This window comes from Embiotoca jacksoni, unplaced genomic scaffold (genome assembly GCF_022577435.1).
Source record: "Embiotoca jacksoni isolate LCO1_2020_lvr unplaced genomic scaffold, fEmbJac1.0.p SCAF_3, whole genome shotgun sequence".
Classification (NCBI taxonomy): domain Eukaryota; kingdom Metazoa; phylum Chordata; class Actinopteri; family Embiotocidae; genus Embiotoca; species Embiotoca jacksoni.
In genome coordinates this window covers 22,418,209-22,442,428 of record NW_027185381.1, presented here as the reverse complement: position 1 = coordinate 22,442,428, position 24,220 = coordinate 22,418,209, and the positions used below count along the sequence as shown (strand labels likewise).

The 24,220-nt window shown below is 41.6% G+C and overlaps 3 protein-coding genes across 4 annotated transcripts in view; 1 reads left to right on the top strand and 2 right to left on the bottom strand.

Annotated features, from left to right (window-relative positions):
- cecr2 (CECR2 histone acetyl-lysine reader) overlaps window positions 1–9,169 on the bottom strand; it is a 36,025-nt gene extending 26,856 nt beyond the window's left edge. The window contains exon 1 of the mRNA XM_069163091.1: window positions 8,917–9,169. Within this exon, the coding sequence (XP_069019192.1) occupies window positions 8,917–9,036 (120 nt within the window). The 5' untranslated portion in view covers window positions 9,037–9,169. The remainder of the gene's footprint in view (window positions 1–8,916) is intronic.
- A 2,793-nt stretch (window positions 9,170–11,962) lies between these two features.
- slc25a18 (solute carrier family 25 member 18) lies at window positions 11,963–20,131 on the top strand. Of its 2 annotated transcripts, none has more exons than XM_069162791.1 (10): window positions 11,963–12,079; window positions 13,232–13,595; window positions 13,853–13,975; window positions 15,005–15,060; window positions 15,238–15,328; window positions 16,066–16,181; window positions 16,503–16,692; window positions 17,499–17,653; window positions 18,465–18,540; window positions 18,657–20,131. In XM_069162791.1, the coding sequence occupies exons 2-10, from the start codon at window positions 13,576–13,578 to the stop codon at window positions 18,796–18,798; spliced, it is 969 nt and encodes a 322-aa protein (XP_069018892.1). In that variant the 5' UTR covers window positions 11,963–12,079; window positions 13,232–13,575; the 3' UTR covers window positions 18,799–20,131. The 2 variants fall into 2 exon arrangements, with proteins under 2 accessions (XP_069018892.1, XP_069018893.1); XM_069162792.1 differs by lacking the exon at window positions 11,963–12,079 and adding an exon at window positions 12,191–12,868.
- atp6v1e1a (ATPase H+ transporting V1 subunit E1a) lies at window positions 20,128–24,005 on the bottom strand. The gene is made up of 9 exons (XM_069162793.1): window positions 23,847–24,005; window positions 23,381–23,446; window positions 23,196–23,305; window positions 22,764–22,830; window positions 22,178–22,267; window positions 21,994–22,062; window positions 21,786–21,880; window positions 21,545–21,632; window positions 20,128–20,630 (listed from the first exon to the last, which is right to left on the bottom strand). The coding sequence occupies exons 1-9, from the start codon at window positions 23,877–23,879 to the stop codon at window positions 20,568–20,570; spliced, it is 681 nt and encodes a 226-aa protein (XP_069018894.1). The 5' UTR covers window positions 23,880–24,005; the 3' UTR covers window positions 20,128–20,567.
- Between the last annotated feature and the right edge of the window lie 215 nt (window positions 24,006–24,220).

Genomic DNA, 24,220 nt, shown 5'->3' with positions numbered 1-24,220 from the left:
GTGAGGCGACACAGCGCTCGATCTTGTTGGCTCTAGTTCTTTGAAGTCTGCCTGGTGTGTCAAGGTCTTGACATTCCCAAACAACAGGGCGATACCTCCCAGGGCACGTTGGCCACGTTCACACCCACATTACCCCCCTGCATGAGATAACCCAGCCCCCTTATTCATTTGAATGAGGCCTCTCTGTTGATGCAACAGGGGTGCCAATGCAGACGGCTCCAGCAGAAAGAAAGCAGGGTCATTTGGTAACAACTCTGGAGCAGGCTCCACTTTTGATGGGGCAGAATGCAACATCATCTGTTAAAGAGCTGTGCTGGCAAATTACATTGCTTTTAGTGCAAACTTCTGGTGGATTATTGTGTACCATATCTCTGCTGTTTACCAGGAAATCGCTACAATGAACCATAAAATGATGACGATAACTTGTTCTTCTGGTAAATGATAAGCATTCGGACTCATTTATCTACCACCTAAACCAGCTTTTCTGCATTTCAACACGACACTGAAGCAACATGCCAAGAACAACTCAACATGTTGCAGGTTTTTTATTTTTTTTAAATTTTTACACATGGCTGTTTTCCAGTCTATATTCCCACTTTGTCGTTTTTTTAACCTACGATGTCATAGATCTTATAGCGACAGGTGACGAATAACCAGCATATACTGTATTAGCATTTGTTAATGTTTTGAAAACAAGCAATGTAACTTGATATACGGGGGTTGAGAACAGTCAGAGTGTGCCGACTAGAAATGGTTATTTCAGCCTGTGGCGTCCTGCAATCCATGTAGTCAGCCAAAAGTGTGCCAGTCTGCACCCTGTGAAACTTCAAAGATAAACACCCCGCCTCTGCGTACGCTGGCACCAGCTCAGCGTTGCTTTGGGGAAATTTCAACTCAAAACTTTTTGACAAAACATTCTACTGTGTTATTTCTCTCTTTTACATTGTTGTTTCTTTGCCAATGTTTTCTATAAGGAACAAACAGTGGCATTTACTAGAATAAAGCTCTATCTTTATTCCCTACGATGCATCACACACGGCCCAAAAAAAAAACAACACAACAGAAACTGTCCCTAGACAGGCCGGGTACATATTAAGCAGCGACTCCATTTATCCAGGAGCTCCCATTGAATGAGACCTGGTTCGGTGCGGTTCTCGTCACCTGGTTTCTCTCACACTTCTCATCTCAGCTTCACAACCAGCTGCAAATACACAGAGCGAGAAAGAAAAACCGAGGCGATGCCGCCCTAGACTGGAGACAGAGAGAAGGAACCATGGGGAGTTGCAACAATGGAGCTGGCAGGAAAAAAACAGTGTATGTGCCCCTCTACCTCCCCCTCTGAGCACACACTCCCCATGTGAAACCATCTGATGCATGTACTACTGCTCTCACTTGTCAATCACACATGGGGGAGGGGCAGCAGCTTCTTACAAAGCCCCCACCCCTCCCCACCCCACCCCACCTCTTCACAGGGCATGCAAGACAGGGTATTAAAACAGACATGCAAAAAGGTTCTTGATCTCTGAGCGGCACTCACAGGGTGTGAAAAAGTTTTGAGGCATTATGTATGGCCTGATCTGGAGAGAAGAGTGTCAAGAGGTTGGTGTCTGTGAGGCTATAAGAAGGGCTGAGCTGGGGAAGTGTCAGTGGGTGGGACAGAGGGAAAGAAAGGAAAAAGGATGCGAGGGATGACTGAACAGTAGAGATGCGGAATGAGAATGGATCATTGCTGATGTGTGTGTGTGTGTGTGTGTGTGTGTGTGTGTGTGTGTGTGTGTGTGTGTGTGTGTGTGGGCTCCAATCTCCTCCCTGGAATTGACAAAAGGAGGTAAAGCATCCCGAGGTCGAAGGAAAACATACTATCAGTGATTTAAGCCACCGACCACTGATCCCTGAAGATGATTGTTCATGGCAAATACTCTCCTGCTCGTATAGAAAAATCTGAACATGTACCCTCCATTTACTTTTTCATGTAATATCCTGCTACACGTTCACTATAACCATCCTCGCCCCTCACATCAAAGCCCCCCTCGCTGCGGCCAGACTAGCAACACTAAGTGATCAGCAGTTAAAGCGCACCAGAAGACGGTGTCGCTGTCTGAAGTTAAGACCATGATGGAGCAACACTTAAGCCTTGATCCTATTCCCACTCTATTAATCCATTTGCTTTCTAGACAACAGAAACAAGGACATGCTCACAGGCAGTCTGCGCTCAATTATTTACCAGATCTAATAGGACTAAATCTTCTTTTGCAATCACGCTGGAGCCCCCTCCCCAGAAGGGGTCTAGCAGCAGCAGCTAGCACCCAGTCAGAGTGAAGAGCCTCCACCCTCCAGGGGGAAGGGAAAGAAAGAACCACCATCTGGGGTTTAGTCATGGTGATGCCAGGGCTGGGGCGCAGTGACAGGGAGACCGCTGGGGCTCGAGGAGGGGATGGGGTAGAGCGGCTGCTGCTGGGTATATGGGGTAGAGGGGCAAGGGATGGTAATGTGATGGGACCCGGGGAGAGGCAGACAGAGACGGTGGTCCATGGACGTGCAAAGCCCGAGGGGAATGGGCATTGTGTAAATGTTTCTGCAGGAGTTTGACATTTAATGATGAGCAAGAAGGTATTTCACGAGCAATCGAAAGCAATTCAATACATCCCCAAGCAGGTGTTTGATGAACAATTAACAATGATGATGCTGTAAACTGTTCCACTCGGGACGATATAAAGTGTCCCGCTCTGATGCAGCACAACTAAAAAAGGAGCACGAGAGAGCTGCCGGTCACGTGAAGTCTGTTATCACCCGTGCAGTCTTAAGAGCTTTAATCGGGCCACATACGTGAATACAACCAACGTTGGGAGGGTAACGGGAGTGTGAGGACTTCAAGGAAGCACGGAGTCTGCTCACAAAAGGAAAAGCAGGTTATAGCTGTGATTAAATAGTGTTTCAAACGCCTTCCTCCTTTCTCACCTCCGCACAGCTGGCCAGACATAAGTGCGAATGCCGATCTGTGGTGATTACGATTGTTACACGTGTCTGCATATATGCAGCTGTTTCAAAGGTGTGGAGGGTGAATCCAATCATCCAGCATGTAGTTTGGACAGAGCATAAATCCCACGGTGTTATCTGCTTGTTAAGACTTGAGGCTGAGCTCTGTGCCTCAGGCCCATCATCCCCACGTCATGGGCGATGCAGCAATCACAAAAAGTCCCTGATTGCAACGATGGCAAATACTCATAAGGCTTAGAAAACAGTCATTTTCAAATTGTAAAAGTGAACAACTATTTGAGGTATAATCATTTTTTTTGTAAATACTGCTTTCTAATTCAAAGTTGAACTTGGATATTTCATGAAAAATAACCAATGCATAAGAGCCGGAAATACTCATAGCATAAATATCAAGCATGTTTAATGCAGAAGTCGAATCACTAAGGAAGAACAGCCCTGCCAAAGGGGACGTGACTTAAACCCAGACCTGCAGTGAAAGAATGACTCTGTAACCCAGCCGTCATCAGTTTATGTCGTAACATTTTCAAATTTTAAACCTTTGGATTTGTGATCATATTCATCACATCATTCGACTTGTGATCTTTCATCAATTTGTGATCATTCACCACACCTTTGCTCAGATAAAGCAAAGTAAAACTGGGATTGCAGTTGTTCATCTTTAAGCAAGACAAAAGGTGCATCCTGCTCGGTGTCGTTCTTTCGGCACAACATGTGTTTTTGAGCTACGTTCTGGCATGCTAACAATTTGGTGTTCAGCGGGTATAATGTTTACCATTATTACAATCTTCATTTAGCATGTAGGGGATGTCTTCAGTTTTGCAGGTAAGGAAAAATGAAAACATTTATCTGCATGTATCATTTAAGCCATTAGGTTTCCTTCCAATAGTTGCAGAGACAATTTAGTCAGGACAAAAATGGGTGTACTGACTGACAAGAGAAAAACAAACAACACTCCCACCAATACAACTTTACTATTGCTAAATGAAATACAAACCGTGCCGGAGTCCCGTCTGAAAAATCCTTAGGTCGTCGCTAATTTAATAATGAACATCTCCAAAGGGGACACCACGTTTAGTGAGACAATGACAGGCAGCTGATGAAGATACATTGAATAAATGCATAGCAATGTGCCAAACGGGCTGCCAGCAGAGCACGGACTGTGAAGAAGAAGAAGACGGGGACAGAGATCCTTGGCATGAAGGACCATGTCTGGCAATGAAGGGGACATCAGTGAGCGGCGAGCAACACAAGGCTGCCGTGTCTGTTGGCTGTGGGATTTCAGGCATCATTTCACAGATACACAGCCAAGAAGCCCAGCATAAGCCACGGAGAGACAAAAAGCCAGGCAAAGGGGACAGCCATGTTGACCCTGGGCTGCCTTCCTGAAGATCACTCCCACCGTACTAATGTGCTTTCGCTTCCGTACTGACTCTTCATCTCTAGAACACTTTTCTCCATTTCCCCTCTTTCCCCTTCCCTCCCACTCATTCTTTCTTTGCTCTCCATCTCTCCCACTCAACTCCCATCCACACACACACACACACACACACACACACACACACACACACACACACACACACACACTGCTTTTCCAGCTTGCTGCCTGCAGCCTGAGGAAAGTGGAAACCAGCGACAGTGAAGTGTATCAGCGCAGGAACAATGTGCAAGGGGCTGTTTTGTAAGGCTAGCCAAGGAGACTGGGGGTAGACTCCATTATCACTGACCAGGACCGTAGAGAGAAAAGAGCTGCCACAACAGTACCACAGCAGCACTGTTGGACTGGATCACCGAGTTTGTCAATATCCTCACTTGCCGCAGTTTCACACGGCACTAACCACGGTGGTCTCAAATCTGGCATTCATCACAAAACTATCCACTGTGCGGAGAAAAAAAAAAGAAACGGGTGTTTTCGGGAGGCCATTGAGCAGGATTTACAGTCTGTCCACAGTACATGTCAAACGGTCGGATGGCATCAGAAACCCACATCTTTCCGACGACGTAGTCACACACACTTCGTGCCATAATTGGCAAGGGGTTCACAGGTGAGCGAAGAACGAGACACTTTACTCCCCTGAGCTATTTGTGACACCTTTCATTCACACGATCCAATGCAGAACAGTCAATGTCACCCTGGAGAGGTTGTCTTCCTGTGTCTCACTAACTGGCTGTAAAAAAATAGATTGAGATAGAAAGAGCTACAAACATTAACTTTTAATCTGGCAATTACTTGACTTCATTCTGTGTAATTTTTCAGGTTTATCAATGACGTGCATAAAACGACACTGTAGACTTCAGTCTCGGTTAACAGTGAGAAGATCCGCATCATACGTAAGCTGTTTCATCATCTACATAGAGGAAAAAAAGCTCAAATAAATACTCTGCTTTGTTAGAGCTTTGCTTTAATTGAAATTAAACAAGCAACAAGGCCTCAGACTACACACTCTCGACTATTGTGCCTAATCCCGTGGAGGTATCCGCACCCTGCTGCTCATCTCCCACAGCTGACACCGGAGGGCAAAACCAGAATAGATATTTAACAAGGAACTGTGTGAAAACTGTGACACGTGTAGGTGCTAGAGGCCCTGAGCAGCCAATAACAGTGATTCCCCCGCTCGCTATAGGTGCAAGGGGTAAAGATGGACACAGGACAACAGCAGGCAATTCGACGTGCTATGTCCACAAGGAAAGGACTGATGGAATGTCACAGGTAAGAAAGTAAAGAACAGAATAGAGCGAGATCACTCAACGCACCCCACTCTGTCACGACCAATGACAGCCACTTCCTGCCCTCTATTCCACCCCAGATTCTTGTGTAATTCAACCTATACATCCAGAGATAGGATTGCACCTGAAACTGACTGAAATTACCCAACCAAGCCTTCACATGCACAGCCAACAGCATCTCAAAGAAAAAAAAACAAAGGAAAATGAACTTCCAGTAAAAAGGATTTTTTTTCAGAGGTCAAATATGCATTACGTGTAGCCACTAGCGGCTATTTTCACCCGTGTTGACTACAAGTCAAGAGAAAAGCAGAGATCAGCACATCCGTGAGAGTGCCCAGGCCAGCTTGTCTTGTTGCTGCTATGTGGCATTAAGCAAAACAAACATGTTTGCCTGACAGTTTCCTCTTATTCCTAGAACCAAAGTCCTCAGAAAGTAAACACGTTGGATCCAAATGTCCAGACTGCAAAAGTCAGTGTGAATATTTAAGTAAAAATACATGAATCACACAAATGAGGCAGGACTGTGTCATCTCCTCATCTCATCATATCTAGAGTGTGATGATTTGTAAGGAGTCTTACTGGACTTACTGGAGGCTGCATAGTAAAAGACGGACGGCTGGATTAAGGTGGTGCCTAATTTTTATAACTTCCTACCACTGGAATCTGTCCAAAGACCTGCTTTACAAACCAAATAGCAAAGTGCACACGGCCAGTAAAAGCAGCGCGCCAAGCAATCTGCACACTTGTTGTCGAGATTAAAGGTTGCGTGCTTGTCGTGAAAAGACGAGATACCCATTTTGAACATGACTCTTGTCTGATGGAACACACAGCAATCTCACGGCCACATCCAGGTGCTCGAACAGCCGTACGGCAGTCAAAAAACAAACAAACAAACAAGGGACTACACAATTTAAGAGTATCTGAAACTTACTTAATGCTACTCAATTCAGGACACAGAAGATTTGCAGATAAGATATTTCAGAAATTCAAATCAAGACAAAGCATTTACATGACAACATTTCAGAATGGGTTCAATTTATTCATTCATGGTATCAGTGGAATTAAAGCCTCCAAATAAAGAGACTGAATTGAGTCATGCAGCCTCAAATGACACGTTTGAAAACATTGTTTGCTTCTGACAATTTGTTACTACCTTTAACAGTCGGATTAATTCACTCTTTTAAATTTTAACACACAAAACTTTGCCTAGAGCTCCAAACAAGTAGCCTAAGTGATACCAAAGCCAGTCGTTTGCTTTAAGTCTCAGTCACGCGAGATGGTTCGTCAGACTTTGTAGTTTGCCCTTTCTTCCTGCAGAATTGTAGCTTTGATCCATGAGATGAATCCCACTGCATTAAAAGGGAGTTTAATCAAACACATTTTGTACACACATTCGTAAGGCCCTTCTGATACCACAAATATGCAACAAGATGAGCGGAAGTGAATATCACGTGTTCTACTTGTAGTTTTTGCCACAGGCAATGTTCAGCTGATGTTTCCCATTTTACCTGAAAAGACGCGTGTTTTCACGAGCTTTCAACGAAAGCATGAAATTACTATTTACCAGCCAAATGTAAATGTAACAGCAGATAATTATACGGCGGACCAAAGCACTTGTCACCTTGAAAACTACCGTGTCCAATTAAGACGTCAAAGTGTAAGACCACCACATCGATCTCAATATTTCCTCGAAATCCAGCAGAGGGGTGTAGCCATGTGATCTGCTCAGTGATGCTGTTAAAGACGAATTTATTATTCACGCTGGGTTGCAGCACCTCGTGCTGAACTGAAAGGACTCAAACCATGTGAGCGTTTGTAAAAGTTACAGCCAAGAAGCTCCACCGACTGGATACCTCGTCATCAGCTGCTGCAACACAATGCCCATTAAATCCGAAAGGAGAAAAGCAACAGCACAACACCCTCTAACTTTCATGCAAACTAGGCGCAATGCGATCCCCCCCCCATCTGGCTCGCACTTCGTTTAATAACAAAGCCGATGCCTACGTGTTTCTCTCCCCTGAAAGGGGGTGGGGTGGGGGATGACTGAGTGTGATGGGAGACTGTTGATGTTGACCCTACCAATTTATTTAAAGTGCAATCATCACTCGACAGATTAAACCACGTCCATTAACCCTGATGTAAAGCCGGCATAGATGCATGTTGGGACTGGGAGCTCTGAATAGATTTCAAAGAGCAAAGTGTGTGTGGGGGGAGGAAGAGGAGGAGGAGGAGGAGGAGGTCGAATCGAGTGATAAAAGTTGAATTATACACTCGTCGTGAAATACATTTCGTTTATTCTGTGAGGAAACAGTGAGCGAGTGGTCGATTAAAGCTCAGGGACTTTACGGTAGGCGACTTAATACCGTAAACAAACGTTTAAACGGCCGCTTCTCGCAACAAAATGGGACTTGGGGCGAACAAACAATGCCTGAACAGCATCTGCGTCCCTATGGCTACCCGGAGCCAGATGGCTTGCAAGACAATAAAAACTCAAACCTTCACGCCGTGAACTTAACTTTATTTGACAGAAAAAAATAAACAAAAAGCGTAGTAGTATTGTCGACTCGGTAATAAGGACAACAATTCAAGTTAGCGCACGATTTCTAGCTCAAAATATACATTTGAAAATGCATAAATAAGATGATCACTTCTGTATTAACGTTTGGTATCGGTTTGCCACTCGGTCGCTTATTCTCTCTCTCGTGTACTTTTTTTTTTAATATATATATATAATCTAAAATGAGGCAGATCTTCCAACATAAACAAGAGCCTCTGGCCAAATGAAAACAAACGAGCACATGGTCCAAGAGGACCTCTATCTAAAAGTTACAGGGCATCCTTGGATATAGAAAAGTTTACTACAGACGTATTATGAATTCTGTATTAAAGCCAAGAAGGTTTTTTTTTTGTTTTTTACAACTTTACGAAACAGCAACGAGCAATTAAAGCGAGTTTTTTTTTTTAATTTTTTTTTTTTTTAAGCTTGGCTAACGAGCTCGCTGCTAGTTAGTTACCTAACAGGATCGCCTTAGTAACGTTTAACCTACGAGAACTTCAGAGAACACCGCTAATGCTGGTTAACCAAACCAGCTACTCACAAACAAACGCGCTCGACGGAAAGCTGACACAAACAACGTTTCATTTCCGTAACGAAAGACATTCGTGTAATTACGAGTGAGAACAACTCCCGTTTACCTCTATTTCGAAGTCCGGGAGGTTGAACGCCGTCCTGAACAGCGAGCAGAAGTGGGCTATGGCGGGGACTTCCCACCAAGACTGGATCTCTTCCACAGAAACGGTACATCCCTGGGACATTTTCGGGCTGGAGAAATTATGTAACTTTTAGTTTTCACATCAGAAAGTAGTTTCCTCAGCGATTTATGATGCCTCCGTAACATTACAAATACGAAAAAAGTTGCGGTTGCCGTCCTGTCGGGACAGTTGCCATTGCTACCCGGAGAGCGCTACGATCTGTTTCAATCAGAGTCTTACCGGAGCTGAACAGATGGGAAGGGCGATACCACCTCACGACACATAGGAGGGGGGGGGACGATTACTTATCTTTCTTTGTTAAACTGTATTTTATCATAAATAGTTACCATACTGTCTAGCATGTTGGCGTATTTTTTTTAATAACCTGTCTTTGATTAATATAATCTCAAATTAATTATTTTTTTCGCTGTAGTGGTAAACCACTACAAACAACAGTACCCCCCCCCCCCACCGAATTGAAAATGCGCCCGCCGTTTAAAGGGAATGAAGTGAGTGGTGAATGGCTAAAAAAATAAAAAGTTTAACCAGGTGAGTCAGGTAACTTGTTTTTCAGCTCTTCAGTCTTACTTAAGTGTTTACGCAATGTGAGCACGTCATTAAGACATTGGTCCTCTTACATCTCGTACATGGCATATTTTCCTCATTCATTTTTTTCATTCCTATTGTCAATATTTTTATATCTCTTTTATTTACTACATCAACAATTTTCAAAACACCCTAAAAGTTGTTCAGTTTATCGTTATCAAGTACAATAACGTCCCAGGTACATTAAGCTGTTGTAAACAACACTGTAATGGAAATTTGAATACGCTACACAAGGCCTCCCCCTATCGCAATACTTGAAAAGTGCATGCTATTAGACAGTGGAGGTGTTCAGTAACAGTGAAGTCACTCTTTCCAGGGGTAGATTCCCCTGCACATATTTCCAATAATATAATTTTAATATTTAGATTTATATATATATATATATATATATATAATATTTTGTCCGACGTTACAAATTGTTTTTTATTAAGTGTTACCCAATAGCTGTGCAAAACTTGTAATGTTTGCCCTGAGGGTGGCACTAGAGGAAATGTCATGGGGTTCCTCAAAAACCAAAGTTTCCAGTTTTTGGAAGCATGAGCAGGATTGCAAATTTACATACATTACATTAAATTGTGAGATTTATGAGTCACTCTTTGTGCAAGCTGACTCATAAATATTATACATATACATAGGGCCTACATACTGCATCTAATATAGTCCACTATACTTAATACAGTATATTACACAACATGTGCTGAATAAATTCAGTGGCATGCATTTCCCAGAGCATTGTCTGCAAAGTACATTCAGATCTGCATACTGTCCTGCCCAGTCCACCAGTTCAAGTTCCTAAAGCTCCTCGCTGTAGAGTCTGAGGTGTGATAGGGTGATAGCAGTTCCCAGAAGGTCAGGGCACTGGTGGACAGCCAGCAGTCACGGTTTACTCTCCGAATCCCTTGGGAATTTTTACGGTGAGGTTGTAAAGTGGCAGGTAACAGAGCAATCCAGTGGCTCTTTTGTGTAAAAACGGATTGATTTAGAAAATCTAATACAATAACTCATAACTCAGTGTCACTCAATAAGCCAGGAAAAAATGATGATGATTATGATTTATGGGGGCTGCCAAACATGTGCTGTACCTCTAAATACAAGTTTCTCTGAGATTCACACAAGTTAGTGTGGATCTGAAAGTATTTGTACATCCTTACATCTACATTCGCTCTATTGAAAATGTTCCCTGTTGCAAAATAAAAAAGATATCTTCTTTTTATGACTTCTGTTTGTTCTGATTTAGAATCATCGAGTTGGTCTTTTTACTTGGAACTGCAAACACAGTGATGTTTGCAACCTGTTTGACTAAAAAAAAAAAAATCCCCCCAAAAAGCTGTCCAGTTCAATCATTTGTCTACAAACACAGGTGGCAACTAGAGCAGTGATTAACCCTTACTGTGAATGTCAATGACTGAATGGGGTGTGAAAATAATGTATGTATAATCACAGAAAATAAGCAGTAGCTCTTAACTGCATATCAATGTGATGTGTAGGAGACCAGTTCCTTACTTTTTATGCATTAAATGCACATTTTTAAAGAAAATGTTTATTCCTTTGCACTTCTTAAGTCTACAATTCAAAACATTTTCTCCTTTAATAAAATATGTTTTCTTCTCTATGGTGCACATTTAACAATAGTCCTCTTTTTGAAAAAGAGGCGTGGACACACCCATCTTTTGGCTCAGAGCAGAGATGGACAATCTTTCACCCAGTTAAATATGGATCACAGACAGTTTTCTATTTTCACCACAAACAATCTTCTTTTTATTAACAGCATACAGTGTCACCACAAGTGAAACCCAAATAACAGAACATATCTTTCATTAAATCACTTCACTGTTGCAGAGTGAAAAGGTCATTGATAGTAATTGTTTTTTTCCATTATGAAAAATCTATACATCAATCAATGCTCATGAAAAAAAAGTTGATGTGGTGGTCACATGCTCTTTTTGTTGATGTCCTTATGTAAGTCTCAATCCTTGAATTGCCTTTTTATTTTGCATATTTCCTAACAATAAAATGTCTCAACCAGTAATAATGACATTGGATACTACTATTAGTGGTAATTGTAAGCCTGTGAACATTTGCAGGATTCAGTGTGTATGGAGGTATTATGTAATACCGGGACAGTTGAATAGATATCTTTTTTGTTGTTGTTCCTGTTCATGTTATATATATATATATATATTCACAGAAGCAACACACACTGAGTTTTATTTGTAGGTATTTGTGTCTGTTGTGTGTATTCTATGAGCTGCTCCACAGGCAAAGAGTTTATGTCGAGTTGTGTTAGTGCAGAGTTGTGTTGCTGGGGCTGTGTCACACACAGAGTCACCACGAGAGGGAGGGACTTCGGCTGCAGGACAATGCTGGTGTTTGTGCAACGGCCCCTGAGTGGCGGCTGGCTCTCTCAGATCGCTCTCGCTTGACTACCATTGCTGCATGCATTGTTGAAGTGAAAGGGAAGTGGACAGCTTGATCCTGCGTGTGGGATGTATCGACAGAGGTAAGAACCCCGTTCCCCACTGCTACATCTATGGGATGGGTGGGGGTTGGGGGGTGGGGGATGAAGGTTTTTGAAAGCAGTCTCGTGGGGATGGCGCTGTGTGAACTGTGTGAGCAGGGTGCTCTAAGTGCAGTTTTTTGGGGGAAGCTGGAGGTTGGCTTGGGGTGAGGCACCCTTGTCTGTGTTTTGGCAGGGCCACTACTGTGCGTGAATGGAGCTGAAAGAAAGTTTCACAGAAAGAGGCTCAGTGGAAGGCATGTGCAGAATGTGACTAAGCTCCAGCATTGGAAAAGACAGAGTTCAGAAACAGGAAAGAAGAAACAAAAAAACTTGGAGATGAAATTGCTGAGATGATGGGAACGGACCTTAAAAAAGAGACAAAGTCCAAATGAAGATGAGTAGGTTAAAAAAAAAAAAAAAGGATTGTTTCAGTTACTCACAGTGTAGAAACCAGGCAAGGATAGAGTAAAGGTTTACTGTGGTAAAAATAGAGCCAGAATAGAGGTGGAGAGATTAAGAGAGAGATTAATTAGAGAAGGAAGGAAGTCAGGCGGGGAAAAGGCAGAAAAACAATGGAGAAAACTGACAGGATAGTAAAGACAAGCACGAGCAGTGAACCTCGGATAAGGTCCCAACCAACAGCAGTTGTGTTATCTGCAATACACGCTTCGGAGGCTACACTACAAACTATTGTACTTCCAGAGAGAAAAAGCAAGAACAAAAACTTTTCCAACCTCCTTTTCAGTCTTTTGTAAATGCTGGATTCCAAATGCGGTAAAACGAATACCGGTAAGCCCCTCGTTTTCAGTTCTGCCCTCTTGCTAGATCAAATACTCGTATCCCTTTTAGCTGACAGATTAGAGAGACTCAAGATGTTCTGTCTCAGTGTGGTTGTCTTAGAATATTCTGCTATTCACATTTATGAATGACTAAATCTGGATTTTTAAAGAGCCTGACATTCAATGTGAGGTGTGCCAATCCTGCATCGCAACCGTGCCCTCCTACCATGACATTAAGCCATAGTAAATGTATAGTAGGGTTTTAAGAGAAGAAATAGCTTTGTGTCATATAGAATAGAGAAACATTTGTCTCACTTTTGCACTCTTCAGAAGCATTTAATCTGTGTTAACTGCATGTGTTTTGTGTGTCCAGACAGTGGGAGAGAGATCAGGTTTTGGTGTGAAGTACATCAAAGCAGAGAGGCTGGCCAGAGGACAGAGATCCAACATCTGTGGTTTGGTTGGGCCACAACAGAAAAGAGGGCGTCCACCTCCATTGAAGAAGAAGAAGGCAGTGGCCCATATCGACCACATTAAAAGAAGCTGTGAGCTGCATTTGTGGCGTGGGTGGGCAGGTGAAAGTTGAGCTGTGTTGAAAACTTTGAGCCCTGTGCCAAAGTGTTATAGAGAAGGGGAAGAGGAAGAAGAAGAAGAAGGGGCGGAGTAGGCGGAAGAGAGGACTAGTGGGCCTGGTTGTGGAGCCCATACACAAGCAGGATGGGAGAAAACAAAGTGAGGTAAGTGTCTTTATGTTGTTTGTTTATCTTAGTGAAGATGTTTTCACCAAATGGAAGCAGCAGCTGTGTTAATGTTCGTCTTTTATAGTGTCTCCATGTGTGTGCAGCTGGTTGGGGGAACTCTCCATGTGCCTTTTTTATTTACATCTTTGCGTCATTTGCATGGCTTGTCCAGGTGACTATGTGTAAATGGGTCTGTGCGTGTGTGTGTGTGTGTGTGTGTGTGTGCGCGCGTGTCTATGTTGATCCCTTTGCAGTCTCCCTGCTAAGCTGATAAATGGGGGCGTGGCAGGCCTGGTTGGTGTGACATGTGTATTTCCTATTGACCTGGCCAAGACCCGCCTACAGAACCAGCAGGGCGTCCAAGTCTACAAAGGAATGTGAGTGGGGCATCGCTGGCCAGAGTTAATGTGTTACTGTGATTGATCTGTCACATATACAAAGAAAGGCTTACATGTAACAGATTTTTTTGTTTTGTTTTGGTATCACTGAATGAAATGTTTTAGTGTTATTATTGAGGGAAAAGCCTCTAAAATGATATTTATTTTAAGGTTAGGAAGGAGCTGCAGACAGTTTTTTTTGCACGCATATACAGGCATAAGTCTCTTCAAAATGTTTTTCTTCTGAGTGATAACTAGTTTTACATGGGCTCCATGGTTAACAGCACTCTTTAATTTGAGCTACACACAAGACAATATTATTTAGATGACCACGCTCCCACTGAATCTCAGCGGGTGGAGCTGCAGCAAATCATGCTCTTGGGCCAGTGTTTTGGTGAGTTTGTATAAAACTCACTCATGGTCAAACTAATTTTCACATGACTACACTGATATTACTTTATCTTGTGTTACTTCAGTTTGGGATAAAGTTTTAATTCGATCCAAAGTCAAGCGATGGAAAGAAAACGACGGATTCTGTGTCCTTAAAAGACCCTGAATTTTTAGCAGCACACATCTGGTGGGCATCGATACTGCTGGCTGACTGGGCGTGGTATCCTGTGCTCAGCAGCCCGTGGTTTTCCACGATGAGTCAGACATGGAAAAAATAGCTCAGATAACTTTGTTTATTTCAAGACCCAATCATGAAGTTGGTTGGTTTTTTTTTCCCTCTTTTTAAAAAAAAAGAGTTTTTTGACTTAACTCTTAACACTGCTTTTTGACACCAGTTTTTTTTTTTTTTAACCAGTTTGTTGTAAGGACAGAATAGAGGGTCATGGTGTATGTGAATGAAGGCCCTGACCATTGGTGAAGCTTATAAATGAAGATTAATGCTACTGATTTGACCTGAACATGTGTTGGTAGAGTTGATGATAAAAGAAATAAATACTGTTACGCTGGACCTGACTAATTCACACGGTCTTCCATGAAAAACAGATAAAACATGAATTGTTTTCTTTGTTGTCCTTAAAGGCTCGACTGTCTGGCAAAGACGGTACGCTCGGAGGGCTATTTTGGATGCTACAGAGGTATTCCTTGCTTTTCTAATCCCCGTGACAAACGGCACTACCACTGTAAATGTAATCTCGCCACCTTCGCTGTTGTGGTAATGAGCCATAAGCTGCTATTTAGTGTAGTTCTATTTGTGTACCTTAGTGGTAACTGTTTAGTGTCATTGTCATTAGCCGATTTGTCTTCCTCTCCAGGTGCAGCGGTGAACCTCACGTTAGTCACACCAGAAAAAGCTATCAAGCTGGCTGCCAATGACGTCTTCAGACAGAAGCTCTCTAAGGACGGGTAACTTGTCCCACACTGTTATATAATATGATACATTAAATAAACAAGCTACAAAACATAGCCTACCTTTCAATTTATTGCATTTTAGTAGATATATCATTTCATTTATGCAGCATGAAACCAAGCATGCCAGTCTTTAGGTTAGTTTTAACTCGAATTATTTTGCCTCCTGAATTTGTTACAGCGCATTCAATGGATCCATATTTTTTCCAGTCTTTGGTAAAATGCAGCAAAGTGAAATTAATTGAAGGGACAACAAAATTACAACTCTTACTGATGTAAAATACTAAATATCTAAAGCTAGTGTATTTGCTTGCGTAAGGATCCTGTCCTGTTACATTATAGAGGCTCAGTGTAGTTCTGTTTCTCATCCTGGGGTGTCAAGTACTGCCATTTTGTCCCAGCATGCTGGCGTCATAAAGATCCACACATGGTGCAAGAGGTTTAAGCATCATCAAATTATGTGTTTAGGTTTAGTTTTATTACTTAAAAGAAATTTCTCTTTCTCAGTCTCTTGGGTGAAAGTCCTGTGTTTGTTCTGTCCAACCACCCCGACCTCCTCCGTACGCCGACTTTGTCACTCTTTCTACTCCGTTACATGACTTCTCTCTTCAACCCGGGTGGTCGTGGTGCCACAGGGCACCTTTTGCGTAACGGCCTTAACAAAACAGCAGTATTTGGGGATGAGCCCTGGGAATGAGAGTGGCCTGGTTACTGACACTAGTCTGTGTCCCCAGGTATTTGCCCCTGTGGGGGGAGGTGCTGGCCGGGTGTGGGGCAGGGACCTGTCAGGTGGTGGTCACCACTCCAATGGAGATGCTCAAGATCCAGCTGCAAGATGCAGGAAGGATCGGTGAGTTGTTCACTGGATTTAACACTATTATCAAGGAGCATTGTGTGAATATTTATAGAAATGTAAAAGGGTGTGATACAGGGAAATTCTAGTAGTCTGTGAATTAAATAAAATGTGACTTTTTATCATGCAATTTTAGTGAGATAGATTTAGTATATGCTTAGTTTCAGTAAGGCCCGGTGTGGTTGTTCATATGTTGTTCATAATAAAAGAAATAAAAACGTTGACAGCCATCCTTTGTTCAGTAACAAAACGCACTCACAGGATTATATTAGCCTCTGTGTATTTTCTAACCTGAGACAAACTGTGTTTATCCATTAGCTGCTCAGAGGCCTGTGCCAGCTCCAGCTCAGGCTGCTGCTCCTGGTCCAGCTCCGTCGTTAGTGGCCCCCCCACCACAGGCCCAGTCCACCCCTCCACCACGGGCCTCAGCCACTGGCATCACCGTGAAGCTGCTTAAGACTCGTGGCCTGGCTGGCCTCTACAGGGGGGCAGGAGCCACCTTAATGAGGTCAGCACACGGATAGAAATTAGCACTTACTCTCATCCACTCACTCACAACATGTGCCAGTTATTTTACTTGTCTATTTTATTTATTTTTTTTAAACTTTTGATCAATGTGTGTGTGTGTGTGTGTGTATGTGTGTACATATGTATACATATATATATTTTGTTTTTACTTCACAAGTAAAGTAAAAAAGGCTAATTTAAAAAATAAAACTATAATGACCTTGTGTTCTTATTACATATCAGAGGGAATGAAGCATATTGTCAGTCATTTTCCAGAATTTTGAGCTATTTTGAACATCAGACATACTTCTTCTGCCATGTGTCCATGATATTTAATTATTCACTTAATGCCACTGGTGGTCCATGACCTCATACCTTTTATACTTGGCTCACATGTTGAAAACATCAACTACATTGCCATGTACAATTGTTCTAGCGCGCTCTGTCTCTCATTTCACTCAACTCTGCCTCTCATTTCACTCAACTCTGCTTCAATGAGCTGATTCTAGATCGCATAACTCGTACTGCATTTGTCGTGCCTCATGACACCTCTGCTAATCTTTTTTAATCTTGTTTTTTAATCAACACGGATCAATAGATTCCCGCAGCTATGTCTGGCTGCTATGTTGCAAAAGAATTGGTCCATAACTCTGTCTCTGCTTCTCTCGTGACCTCACCCTCTACTCGTCATCTTTTTTTCCTCCACTAATTCACAGGAATATGAAGCCTTTCCCTCAGACACCTTCCCTTTCCTTCTCATTCAATTTAGCCCCCCCCTTTTTTTTTTTTTTAAATCATATTTTTCAGGGATGTCCCCTTCTCAATGATCTACTTCCCGCTGTTTGCCAACCTTAACACACTGGGCCGAAGTGATGTGCAGGCCAAGGCACCGTTCTGGCAGTCCTTCGTAGCAGGCTGCTCCGCCGGCTCAGTGGCAGCTGTGGCCGTTACACCGCTGGATGGTGAGTAGGAGACAAAAAGAGAGAGAGATGGTGGGATGGAGCCTTAAGTCACTCCCACTCACAAAAATAGGTGCACAGTATATACCCACTTGGTGTTGCAATACTTCACTCTAATCTAGTGTCTACAATTTTGTTTACTTGAAAGATTTATTTGACTATACGAGTTTTTATTTTGGGGCATTTTTGCCTTTATTTGATAGGGACAGCGGGAGAGAGACAGAAAACGAGGTGGAAAAGTTTAGGGACATTACATGCAGCAGGCTGATGGTCAGCCAGTTGTATGCACCCTTATTCCTCGACTATCGGGTTGCCCTTACTGTGTATATCTTTCGGAACAATAACTAACATTTTCCCTCTTTCAGATTATAAATTATGTTCATAAGCAATAAAATACACCCTCTTTCAATTTGATAGCCTCAGTGCCTGTGTTGCTGTAGCCTCTTTTGGTTTGGTGTGACCTTACGGTTGCTAATGTTGTTCACTCATTTATTGATTCTTATGTAACAGACATGCAATAATTTACTAAATAGTGAGCAATAAATTGGAAATTTCTGACACTTACATCATCACTGACTGGAGTAGTGCCACATGGCTATCAGGTCATTTTTGGATCTTTAAAAAGTGAAGTGTTAGTGGACATCATAATGCACTCGTTTTTGACTTCTCTACTTCTTTGCAAAATGTAAGCATTAACATTGCAACACAGTGGCTGCAGTTTCTTTAAATGATGCAAAGTCCTTTTTGAGTTTATGTCATGACTAGAGTATGTAATGAATATAATAGTGTATCCTTGTTTTAAATACCCACACAGTAATAAAGACCCGTCTGCAGACCTTGCAAAAAGGTGAAGGAGAGGACACGTACAGAGGAATTCTTGACTGTACGAGGTAAGATTCAGCCCACGATAAAATACTTTCTGCCTTCACATTCATTGGTGTAAAGAGCCCAGTAACGCTTCCTTTTCTTTGTCGTTTTTTTCCCCCCCTCTCGGTGTACTTTGCAGGCGCATCATGAGTCGAGAGGGCCCATCAGCATTCCTGAAGGGTGCAACATGTCGTGCGTTAGTCATCGCCCCTCTGTTTGGCATTGCACAGGGAGTCTACTTTCTCGGGGTAGGGGAGATGATGCTAGATTTGCTGGGATAGCAGCGCTTGGCAACGGTGGCGGCGGTTGTGTTGTTTCTGTACAGATAATATGCTGCTTTAATCTGCAGTGAGTGAATGATTCAACTGAGTGAGCAGTGAACAGAGAGAGAGAGGGAGTGAAAGAGGGGAAATAGGGTCACAATCCGCTAACCAAAAGGAGAGCAGTGGTCGGAGATATGAAGGTGCTCTTCTTCTTTTTTTTTTTTTACTAATATGTGGACTCGTGGGTTCACACTAATCATGTTCCTCTAGGTTTTTACATGCTGTCAGCAGGGTTCTGTAGGTTAAACAAGGTCCTGTGTATGTGTGTGACTAATCTAAGGGCATGTGTCACAAGCTGTCCCGGTTATCCCAGGGTGCTTGCTGCAGTATGCCGGTTCCTTTCACCTGAGAGAGATTATTCTGTCTGTCTGTTAAGCGAGTACTACTCCTGCATGTTATGTGAGGCTGCTGAGTAAAATGCCTACCAATCTGACCCTTTCTTCGGTCCGTGCATCATCCTATGTAAGTGACAACTTCCCCTTTCAGTTTTATTGCGTAACATTTCATGTCAGAGTGTGAAGCTAATCATTTAGACTTCAGTGTGCGATGTCTCTCTGGAAAAGGAGCTTGATGTCTTTATGCCTACGCTGTTGTGCGTTCCTCCCACTCCTCCCCAGAGGTCAGAGTTGTAATCGTGGGTTCTTTCACTGGACTGGGAGGCGCTGCCTGCCAGTATGTCTTAGGTCATTTGTTAATCTGAAGGTAATGCTTTAATCCCTGTATTAGCATACAATATACACCAATGCACAGCTTGCTTCCTACTTAAAGGCCACAGGATAGACTGCTGGACCACTATCTCATAGACTTCACATCCTCTTCTCGACAGCTTGGCAGGGTTTAAATAAAAACCTGCGAGACACCTCGGATTGACTTTACTACTCAAGTTACAAATGTTGATTCAAACAATGTGTGCACAATAATTAAAGAAAATGTAATTAAAGCCTTATCATTGCTGATAGTTTCTAAAGCGTCAAAACTGTAAGTCTTAAATGAATTCAGTGGAACTGGTGGTGTTCAAATATTATTTCAGTACTCAAGTTCACTTTAGAGAGGACAATTATAATTGTTAGACCCTTGGGTGGAGTATGGCACCTTGTCTTGCCAACTGTTTGCCATTACTTAAGCCCTCTGGGTTGCACTAAAAACTTTCTTTTTTACATTTTTAATGAAAGAAACATTTTGATGGGACTAGAGTACCTAGGCTACTACATCTTCCTCATTGTAGAGTGAACATAGCCTGAGTAAACTGTTTGTTTACAAACTGTAAATAAAGATATCTCGTACATGCTGATTTATCTGTTTGACACAAATGTATTTATTTTGTTTGTTCATTGCTTTAGAATGCAAAGCACCTTTGTTCGCGCACACAAAAATATACATTCAAAAGCTATGTTTGTTGTAAGTGTTAAGTATTTGTGAGTATCTTTGGTGACTTGAATTCAGCTTGACATTACAAACATTTTGGCAAAGTCATAAAGGAGTCCTTCGGGCAAGCACAGGCGAGGTAAAAAAAAAAAAGAAGGCACTTAAACACAATTAAACGTAAATTATTTCTCAGTTCATCAGTATATACAAATATATGAACACACCCAGTGCATCCCATTCAAGGTTTTCTTCGGCCCTGAACACTGGCAGGTTGTTCGACAGACTCCTGCGTTTTACGGTGCTGGTCTTTGGTCACCTTAAATATTCCACCCGTGTCCACACCGCTCTCTTCAAATCCACCGTTAATCCATGAACTTGCGGTTGGGGTTGGGGCCAAACAAATGAACTTTGATTTCAGGCATCATCTGTCAGAGGTAAAGTCAGGATACACGAGTACACAAAAGAAAAAGAAAAAAACAGGAAAAATGACTGAAGTGAATTATTGGATAACATAACAAAAGAATTAAATAGGTCTTGATGGGAGTAAACAATAGTCAACAACACTGGTTGGACAAATGGCATTTTAGGGGCACGTGTCCTTTCCTGTTTCTAGTTGTTTTGTTTTTTTACATCATCTACCCACATTTCTTCAGCTTGTTTCTACCTTCACAACACTTCTTATGTTTAAAGGTTTACGCTCAACCTTTGTGAAAAAAACAAAACAGAGGTTGGCTCAGACCATTTCAGTCTCTTCTCATTTGACATGAACCTTTCTCACTATTCTCATTGATGCCACAAGTAACACAATACGATTAAGAATTCAAGTGTTTCAACTTAATTAAAGCCTCTTGCTTGCAAACGGTGAAAAAAAGATTTCTTGACATTTCCTGTGCAAAAAAATTGACAAAGATACTTACTTTCTACATTTAAGAGGCATTTAAAAAAAAAAAAAAAATTATTATTACTGAAAACATGGCCAAAACGAATTTCTCTGACTTGATTAATGATTAATTATTTGCAAAGGCAAAACAGTAATGACTGTAAATAGTACACAATTCATTTTCCCTTCCTTACTGAAAAATGAGATTCAGTTTCCCCATTATTAACATGATTATTTACATAATTTAAATTGGGTAAAAATAATGAATAGCTCGACCATCTAGCTTAAATTATCCAATTCATTTTTCACTTTTAATTCTCCAACTTTTGGTTAATTAGATTCACTGGAAAACCAGCGAGGCTGTGCTGCCCCCCACAGACAAACACCAGATACTGCATCTAGTTTGTTACATAGTCATAAAATGATGATTTAGAGGATACTATATCACCGTTACTCTACCTGTTGTGCCATAAGTTCTAGCCTGTTCTCCAAAGTGTTGGAAACCTTAATCTTCCCGTTGTCATTATATACTTCAACTCCTCCGCAGCTGGTAGAAGAGAAGAAACATTTACAACAAACATGAGAGAATCAAAATCAGCTCAAGTGTCTTGTCTTTATCCTTTTCAGTCACAGTCCCAAGACAAAGACATTTTCTTACATTTTAAATGTACGTTTCAAAGAGTAAACGTTGACACCTTACATGTCAGATGGAAGAAAACGTTCCCGGTCAATTTTGACGACGATGTTGCTCTTCACTGCCTCTTTGTATTTCATGATGTTCTTATTAACTGCAACCTGTCAGGTAATAAAACAGAAAACACCACTCAATCGACTCTTGTACAGAGACTCTTGAAACAGCCTGGTGCTTTCCTAAATAAACTGTCACAATAATCACAGTTCAAACTCACCTGGACCATTTCGACATCCTGCTGTCGGCAGCGAACTGTAACTTTAGGTTCCAGCAGTTGGTAAAATCCCTGAAAAGTAAAAAAAAAAGCACAAACGTTGAAAAAACAAAGAACAAAAAAAACCAAAAAACAGTCAACTGTTGGTTTACCTGTACTCTCCCCTGACAACAGTTGGAGATTTTACCTGAAGCAGCAGGCCCTCCAACAAGGTGGAGTAGGCTGCAGGGTCCTTGGCGATCTCAGCAAGTCTTTGACGGGCATCATTTAACAGATCCTGAGATGAGAACGCAGACAGAAAACCAAGAAAAAGTCTGTCCGATTAATTCAGATTTACTTAAAATCATGCGCTTTTTGTTTATAAACATTCATGTTCAGATACTGTAGAGTCAAGACTCTTTTATGAAGTATGGTATTATATAGATAGCTTTGTGTAAGTGCTTGTCCCTTGGTGACGGGTAATCTTTTATTTTAATTTTTCTAGGAGCTGAGAACTAAATGAACATTCACTTCCTCCTGTAACGGAGAAGGGAAAATGAAATGTAGGAATTATAATTGAGGGGGGGAAAAGGACAAAACACAAGCACACATGCACATCATGAGAATGTAGAAATATGCAAACAAACCTAACTCATGAATGCATACAAATCAAAGTTGTTAATAAGATACACAGCAGGCATTTCAAATGTACTGAATGTAAACGTGCAAAATATTGTGTCACGAGAGGAACACACTGCGGGACTTTGTGTCAGACATGAGCATCGATCTCTCACCGTGATCATGTCATGTCGGCTCGTCAGTACCTTCAGCCTCGCCTGGTTCAGCAGGTTGGACATCTGGCTGTGGGAAGTGAATCATTTTCATTAATTCTTTCAGTCATTATTCAAGCAAAAATAGTTAAACAATGATAAATATTCTCATTGCCACTTTTCAACTGAGAATTTCCTACTCTATTTTTATTATTTTATTTTTTTTATCAGATATTGTTGTAAACAATAAATTGTTTTACTCTATATCAATTTGGAGATATGTGTACTGCTTTAATCTGTTTTGATAACTGTCAAGAACATAATCACATCTTCTGCAATTCGGTGTTGTAAACCAAAAACCGAATGAGTGAATACCACTAGTAAGCAAATTATAAACAATTTCCATTGAAGAATGTCATGTTTTGCTGAATTGGCAATGCATTTCCAGCATCTCACATTTTCTTGTGTTGGTCAATCTGCTTTTCCTTCTTCTCATAATAGCCCATGATTTTCAACCGCTGAGTCTGCACCAGACGACCTTTCTCAATGTTGAACTCTTCCTCGGCCTACGAACAGAAAATGCATTACTGCTCACTGTGACAGAAATCACAAGACAGACTGACAGGCAGGGCTTCAATTACCTTAGAATCAATTTCCTCAACTTTCTCGTTGGCCTCTTGCTCAATGAAGGCCATCATGTGCTTGATCTGCCACAAGAGACAAACAAAAAGCAGTTTGTTTAAATTCAAATGTTTGCTGGTTGCGTAAAGGCAGCACAAACTGATCAACAACTCATGACATACGTTTCATTTGACAGTGAACGTTAACTTCTAATGTTCCCACATGCTTATTTTAACTTGCGTAATAATAAATAATAAATAGTAAAACAACTCTGGTGAATGGCAAAAAAAATAAAATAAAATGAAAATGCAAAGTTAAGTTTCGTATTGGTAACTTCAAAAGTTAAAGACAGTGCGAAATAGTAATAAACCTGCGGCGGTCGTTCAAGGTTTTGGCCCGTTAACGAAAGTTTGTTGTGTTTACATTTTTACTTGCAACGTTAAGTCAGCAGAAGGGAAACTGATTAAACGTGATCGCCTACTTTACCTGTTTCTGTACGTCGGCGTCGGTGAGCGCCATGTCTGTTCTTAAATAGGTTTTGTTCTTTAAAGTCTTTAAAATACAAGTCTTCTTGAACAGTTCCGTTAAAAAAAAAAGAAGAAGAAGAAGAAGAGGGAACTGCTGGAGGAAAGGACAACTCTTCTGCGTTTGTAGTCGAGCTGGCGACACCAGAAGGATCACAACTTCCGGTCATGACTTTCAAAATAACACACGTTCAAAACAACCCTTTTTTTTTTTTTATAGCTTTAGGGGCACACACCCATCAGGTTTTTTTTTTTTTTTTTTTTTTTTAAATGTATTTTATTTAAGGCATTTAACTGTAATCAGAATAACAGCATCACTTTTACTCGACAATAAAT